The sequence below is a fragment of the Aptenodytes forsteri genome, unplaced genomic scaffold (assembly GCF_000699145.1).
Source record: "Aptenodytes forsteri isolate BGI_AS27 unplaced genomic scaffold, ASM69914v1 Scaffold149, whole genome shotgun sequence".
Lineage (NCBI taxonomy): Eukaryota > Metazoa > Chordata > Aves > Sphenisciformes > Spheniscidae > Aptenodytes > Aptenodytes forsteri.
In genome coordinates, this window is record NW_008795560.1 from 5,060 (window position 1) to 12,568 (window position 7,509).

A 7,509-nucleotide genomic window follows, 5' to 3' on the forward strand; every position below is an offset into this window, starting at 1 on the left:
TATTAAATAATTCCAGTGTGTTTTGAGGTTTGGAGTTTTAGCCAAGATGCTCTGGGAGGCGATGGAGGGAATGGCAAAATACCAAGGGTGTCGCTGCCCGGAGGGCGGGCTCGGGGCAGCAAGGCTCTGCCCGGCTCCTCGGGCGCTGTGCTACTGCAAAGGGACCGATGGTGCGGTGTCTCCCCTGGCTGCAGGTACTGGGATGAATTTCACAGGTGTGCCCTGGCAGCGCTCTGGGAGTGCCAGAAGGAAGCAGTGGCTGTCTGGGAGCTGCTGAGACGGGAGTCTCGAACAATCAAATTTCCAGGCAGCTTGTTGGACCTCTGCAGCCCCAGCACGGCCCAAAGCTTTGCCTGGATCCACGTTCCCAACGTTTCCGTCCTCGGCATCCCCCTCGTCGTCACTTGGCTGAGCTTATAAACTGCAGCTCTGTAAGTATTGCAACAAAGGTGGTGGCAGCGTGTGTCGTGGCATCTTTCTGATCATTTTTCCAAACCTTTGAGGAATACACTGTGCGGTGCTCAGCAAACACTTGGCTCCATCCTGCGCCTGTGAGACGTGGAAGAGCTCAGCACCATCTCCTGGGTTTTGCTATTTCTCTGTAATTTGGGATAATGACTGTCCCGTTCTGCCTCAAGGCACAGACGCAGATCTGGCTGACTGCAGAATTCGGGAACTTGTAGATACGGGGCAGAGGATTTGGGGAAAAATGATAAATTGGTCATGAACGCTGGATTCTTTTGTACTCTTCTATGGCTACTGGAAGGAAACTTGTTGACTTTGCTGACTCTTTCCACCAGATCCTCTCTCCAGATTTTTGATCTGGGCACTGAAAACAAGATGGGCGTTTTTACCACTGATTTGTGAGGTGCAGGGAACAGCGTATGTCCTGTCAAAGGCAGGAAGGAGCCCTTACCGCCCTCAACTGGCCTCTCTTCTCTGAGGACATGGTGAAACCCCTGCTGAAGAATAATCACAGGTGCATGACTTCTCTTGCGCTCATCTGGATTCCCGAGTAACTCCCATGTTATGTGTAAATCCCTTTTCTAAGGAAATAGAGGGCAAAAATATTTGGGGGGAGAGGGAGTGTCAAGCTAGCAGGACAAAAAGGATTTATAGCAACTCTTTTGCTTTAAAGCTTTCCCCAGGGTACCTGTAAGCAGCTCTGTGGGTGGCAGTGTGTAATTTCAGAGTATTAAAGTTTGTTGTCGAGCCTACAGCATGGTAGAAGTTATTTGTCCTGGCTCTTGTTCGATAGCAGTGTCTCTTCTTGTCTCCTTTGTAGCTCAGAGCGTTGTTAGTTTTGCAGCTTCAGTACAAGCATGAAAGTATTTGCAATAGAGAGGTGCTTGCAAGTGATTTCTGGCTATGTTAGAAAAACACAACAATATTACTGGGCAGTACAAGGCAGTTCTGTGTTTTAAGGATGCTAATGTAGCTCTGTGCCCTGCCTGGCTGCACAGGCCCATGGGAGCCATGGTGACCCAGTGTGGGTCTGTAACTTGTTCTGTGAGGGTCTCAGGCCAGTTCCTTGCTAAGAGGAAGCACGGTGAGTCCTGATGGGACTTTCTACCGCTTCCAGTGCATTCCCCATGTGGTACTGCTACTCCGGAACGGGGAAGGAGCTGGTTTTCATCATACTCTAAATCAGGGCTCAACAGCTGGATGTGGTGGTGAGCTCCATGTTCACATTATAGGTGTAAGGAAGACATTTTTTATGCTGAGGGTGTTGAAGCACTGGCACAGGTTGCCCAGAGAGGTGGTGGATGCCCCATCCCTGGAAACATTCCAGGTCAGGCTGGACGGGGCTCTGAGCAACCTGATCTAGTTGAGGATGTCCCTGCCCACGGCAGGGGGGTTGGACTAGATGACCTTTAGAAGTCCCTTCCAACCCAAACTATTCTATGATTCTATGATTATGGAACCCAGCTGTCTTTCATCAGATCTGGAATTTCCATGTTTACCTAGCAGGGTATTTCAGCCTGCCTTTCCTTGATGTGTCAGACATCACTTTGGCTGTTTTCACAGATTGTTTGGCCCCTTACCAGGGCACTTGGTTTGTCTTCAGTAGGGCAGGCAGCTGCTAACAGTGAAGGATAGTCCTGCGCAGAGCTGGGTAAGCTTCATGGCTCCTCATGGTCCTGAGAAACGTTGAACAAGGACCTCGCACTGGTGGTTTGAGCGCTGCCTGCTGTGGGAGTGGGCACAGCAGTAGAAACCACAAGCAGTAAATGGATCAGGAGGTTCTGAAACGGTGTCCCCAAACCTGAAAATGTACTTTACAGTGTGAGCAGTGAATCTGGGGCCCTGCTAGGCCCAGAGATCCCACTGGATGCATTACAGGCACGTGGGCAAGCTTCTCCTACAGCAAAGGATCTTTCTACCAACAGTGATGTTGGGCGCTTTAATGATGGGTCACACTGCTCTCCTTTGGCATTCACATATTCTTCCTCTTACCTTCCCTATCACTTAACACTCTGCTCCTGCAGCAGCAGGAGGGAATGAATAAATTGAGGCAAATTGCAGGAAATAAGCCAGGGAGGAGCAGCTGGCATTCAGACAGCACTTCAGTGCGAGGCACCTAGGCTCTCTACAGGCAGCAGAGTTGTTACTTATGTACTCGGCATCTCAGGCACAAAGCCTTAAGAATAAGTAGTGGAGAAAGGGTAAACCAGAGCACTGCAGAACCTGGAGTGAACCACTCGGCTGCTTCGGTTTTTCTTCTTATTCTGCTCCAACAGCAGCGTATGCTGTCTGATCCTGTTCCCCTCTCCCCGTTACTCTTCTCCTGCCTGTGGTCTGTGGCTGGGGAAAGCTGAAGCGGGTGGGTATCGTGTACAACCAAGGCTGGAGTCTTTTGGATCCAAATCCTGTACCTGCTCTTTCTTTAGAATAGGTGTTTAATGCCTTTAGGAAAACAAATAAGCATGATCCTCAAAACAAATAAGCACAATCCCCCAAAATCCCACAACCCTTAGCTTCTCTTTGGATTTGGCATCTTCCTGTTAAAATCTTCTACTTTTAAACAGCTTTGGGGAACGGGAATGTAAAAGTCTCAGCAGAGATCTCCAAGAAGTCTTGTTTTTGCAAAGCCATGGATGCAAATGGCTAGCTGACACTACCACTGTCTCTAAGAACAGGTGTTGGGGGAGAATTTTCCCTGGAAGCAAATCCCTCAACTCTATTGCACACAAAAAACAAAAATTCATTAAGAAACAAAGACCATCTGCCACCTTTCAGGTGGAGCAGCAGATTTTTTTTTTTAAAGCCAAAGGTACTCCTAAATCTGACTGAAAGCATGTGAGTGAAAATGATGTCTCACAGTATGGGAGTGATGAGTTTCAGAGGTTCTCTCCTCAATCAATATTTTATTTTTAGCAGAACTTCCCCTGAGTAGGACAATTACAGTAGATTTCATTTTAAAAAAAAAAAAAGTAATATACAGATTCAGTCCTCAAAGGCAAAGTCAGCAGACTTTCAGAATTTCTAATCCTACAGCACACTTCACGCTGATGCAGTGCAGCTTGTTCTATGTCCCACAGCCTCAGTGTTAAATCCGCATTTGTCAAGGATTCTTCTTGTGGCCTTGCTCTGAGTGCCTCCAGGTGCAAAGCTGTACCCAGACTTCACCCCCCACCTGCCAAGGGAAGCTGCTGAAGCAGTTACAGCATCTCTCGTATTCAGAAAGTAAGGAGGTAAGTGTTCCGTGGTCCAAAGTTTTCATCCCTGTTCTTACAGAGGGACAAAGATAGCACCTCTTTAATAAGGTCTCACAGCAACTCTGGGATCAGCTGCCCGTTCTCCTTTAATAAGTGGGATGAATGTGACCTTCCCTCTGCTCTCTCATATTCATTGTAATTAGTCTTCTAGCTCACACTTGCCTTAAGACTACCTCTGAAGAACACAGGAGTTCACACTGTGCCTTGGTGTGCTATTAAGCCTTGAATTAAACCTGCAAACCTTCCCTGTGCGGGACTGGGGTGTTCTTTCTCAAGAATAGCAACAAAAAGCAGGAGAGGACAAAATGACCCTGAAAGAGTCTTAAACTACGACTGATACCAAGCCAGTGTTTGTCAGCCCCCAGGCAGAGCGTGCCCTCTGCTCTGCGCCCTGATCCCAACAGCAGCACGCTCACCGCTCTTTTCTGAAGGAGATACTGGCACCTACTGGAAGACGAGTTTATATCTAGGCTGAAGGGGATCGGAAGGAAGGCAAGTATCCTTATATATGAGGAATGAGCAGATTTTGAGAAAGGATGAACGGTCTTGCTGACCGCACAGCAGAGTTGCAGGGGAAGCCCTAGGAAGTGACCTCTGGGTGGCCCTCCAGCAAGCGTGGCTCCTGCCCAGAAAAAAACTTGTGTAAACTCTTCTCTCTGAAAGACTGCTGCTGTTCTAAAACCATGCTTAAAGGGGTTTTGGTCAGGAAGAAGTCCTGGCGAAATCTCAGAATATAAAAGTTCTGTCTAAACAAATGTAACCAGCAATCCTCCTCTGTGGCAGACCTGCCAAGTATTTAAAACATCGGGATGTTCTCCTGCCTCAATTCGCAGTATCTGAATACGAGGGCAGGAAATGAAATACAGCTCTCCCAGTAACAAAAGTCAGAAGAGCAGCTTCAAAGAGTTTAATCAACTTCTACATCTCAAATCATCCCACTGCTTTTAACAAGCTGAATTCGCAAATAATTGATGCAAATTAACACTTACAAATATTAACATACAAAGGAAGGTTACTGCAGCAAGATGCTGCACGGGAGAAAAACCTGTCTTTAGAACTGGCTTCGCCCTCATCGGGGATCGCACGAACTGGGCAGCCCTCAGCGGAAACCAGGCAGGTCCGCTTGCTTGGGCTGCGGGGTCTGGAGGAGCCATCCAGCTTTAGCCCCCCAACAGTAAGGTGTTGTCCCTGCCTGCCCACAGGTGATGTTTATTTGAAGTGCCTCTAAAAAAAGGCAAATGCTATCATTTTGAGAAACAAGCAGCAGTCTCTCACTTAACTAAACATGACCTCTACCAGACCAGGTCTGTTGCTAGACTTCTGAAGCCTGACAGGAAGACCCAGGCAAGTGGGAACAGCAACGTGGCTCCAGGACACCTTTGCAGGCTTCCCCAGGACAGCTCCAGCCTCGGGCTGGAGATAGAATCACAGAATGGTTTGGGGTGGAAGGCACATTTAAAGGCCATCTAGTCCAACCCCCCTGCCGTGGACATCTTCAACTAGATCAGGTTGCTCAGAGCCCCGTCCAACCTGACCCTGAATGTCTCCAGGGATCATGGAAATGGGATGTAGAGACCCTGGATTGCTGACGCTCCTCCTGAAGCGAGGATTATGCTGGCGGGCTTTCCAAGACGGCACTCACTGATGCCTTCATTTCAGAGCAGAGGTATGAAGTATTTGTTGTGGGAAATTTTATGTGCCCTAGACAGTGGGCATCTTACAGCCACGTGTTCTCTGGCCGTATCCTTCTGCTGCCCTGATACAGACACTCATGGTATTTCTTGAAGTGCTCAGCTTCCCAGGAGAACCGTAACATGCTCACAGCAATGTAATATTTTTATTATTACAAAAGATTTCTTCAGCAAACTGCTGTCTGACACCTCTATGTATTAAACATGGAAACAGCAAACCAACCCATCTAATGTTATAGGTTATTTAGGGTCTCAGCTGGTGATTCAGGTAAGCACAACTGTTTTCTTTCTCCCCACCCATTCACTTCCTTGACTTTTTTTTCCAAGCAAAGCCCAAACAAGTTACAGATCGGAAGCAGCAGCTCCCAGCCCCACTGCTCACTGCGCCAGCTCCTGCAAGAAGAGCTGACCATCGCGTTACCCATGCAGGGCACTCCCACGTTTGTTAAATTCCACATGCTCCTTGTGCATCAAGTTTTGCTACCTGGCTTTTAACAGTCTCATGAGTGAAAAGTTTAAGAGCACACTCGCCATACAGTCATATTAAATGCTTTGTGTTAACAAAATAAACATCTGCTCCTCCCCTGTTGCTGGCTGATGCCAGAGGAGATGCTTGCACTCACGCAGTCACCAAGGTCCAAAAAAAAAAAAAAAAAAAAAGAGTCTAAACAGACCTGCTGTGCTTCTTCAGTGATGATTCTCGGGCCTTAGATGCACTTGTGCTGGAAACAATGACGTAATGCAGCATGACGTTGCCAGAGCGAGTCTATACGTTGGATTTGGGGGCAGAATTGAGGGGGATTTCTCTGAGTTCTATCCTCATGCAGAGGTACTCCCCGATGGCAGCCATCAGCGCGGTGCACACGATGTGCACCAGCCACCACGTCATGGTCAAGGGAAAGTGCGAGTTATAAATCCAGCAGCCCAGAAGGTGGAAGAAGTGAACCGTGACTGTGAAATCCAGGCACTGCTTTCCTCGGCGGATGAAGTACAGCAAGCCCAGAGCACTGCAAAATAAAGACAGAGATTAATAACAAACTGCTCCGTGCCTATGGAACAGGAGACACAGCAAGAGCTATCAGCAGCTGTTGGTGCCGATTATTTAGCTGTTTTAAAAATTCTTAAATGTTTTAAGGACAGGTTGTTTCTGACCTCTCTCCCGGCTGCTGCAGCAAGACTTACATGCTTACAGCTTTTTAATTACATGATGGCAGTGAAATGAGCTTTTAGCATAGAGAGCCAGGCAGGAATTTTTAAACTATCTCCCCCAGTAACCTTTGCCCAGTGGCAGGGGCAAAATACATTCTTGTTTATAGATCAGTGTCTGCTGAGATCCATTAATCCTAACTTTCAGTACAATCTCTCACAGAAGCAAATCTCATTCCCAGCTGGGAAACTGAGGCAGTGAAGCGAAATGACTTATCCAGGATCTAGAAAGTCAGGAGTCAGCAGCTCCCAACTGCCCTCAGCAGATGTGCCCAACCAGGCACAGGGCTTTTGGGAGATGTTTTGAGAGAGGCAGTAGGTCACACTGAATTCTCTTGAAGTTTAACGTCAAGAAAGAACAAGACACAGGTGCTCCAGCTAGTTGCCAACTTACCAGGTGAGTGCATTGAGGATGAAAGCCATCATGGAGAGCCTCCCCGGCGGGGTTGAGAAGCCTAAAATCTGCATGGGACTATTAGTAGGAAACCGCGGCACAAATCACAGCCCACAGCACATAATCTCATCCCGTGGCCCAGCCGCATCGGCACTGCCCGGCGCTGATTATGATCCGTAAGAGGAGCCCGAGCAGCTACGGCAGTACTTCTAAGAGGTCTGTCTCTCTGCCTGGGGGGTACCTAAGAAAAGGGACGAGTCTGGTTCTACGAGGGGTACCACCTGGACAGGGTGTGGAGCGTGTGTGTCTCCGTACAGGGGTTACCTATGGGGGAGGGCGGTTGTCTTTACACCCGGGGTACCTAGACAGGGTGTCTGTCTCTATACTGGGGGGTGGCATCTATAGAGCGAAGTGCTGTCTCTACACCGGGGGTACCACCTATTCAAAGGGGGGGTCTGCCTCCGTACCGGGGGCACCTACGCAGGCAGCAGGTCTGTCT

General features: G+C 48.4%; 2 protein-coding genes across 2 annotated transcripts in view; one reads left to right on the forward strand and one right to left on the reverse strand.

Annotated features, from left to right (window-relative positions):
- LOC103901340 (neuritin-like) overlaps positions 1-766 on the forward strand; it is a 5,483-nt gene extending 4,717 nt beyond the window's left edge. Inside the window, exon 2 of the mRNA XM_009282215.2 lies at positions 195-766. Coding sequence (XP_009280490.1) covers positions 195-420 — 226 coding nt within the window. The 3' untranslated portion in view covers positions 421-766. The remainder of the gene's footprint in view (positions 1-194) is intronic.
- Positions 767-5,372: 4,606 nt separating this feature from the next.
- Positions 5,373-7,084, reverse strand: SYS1 (SYS1, golgi trafficking protein). The gene is made up of 2 exons (XM_009282181.1): positions 7,011-7,084; positions 5,373-6,417 (listed from the first exon to the last, which is right to left on the reverse strand). The coding sequence occupies exons 1-2, from the start codon at positions 7,082-7,084 to the stop codon at positions 6,177-6,179; spliced, it is 315 nt and encodes a 104-aa protein (XP_009280456.1). The 3' UTR covers positions 5,373-6,176.
- Between the last annotated feature and the right edge of the window lie 425 nt (positions 7,085-7,509).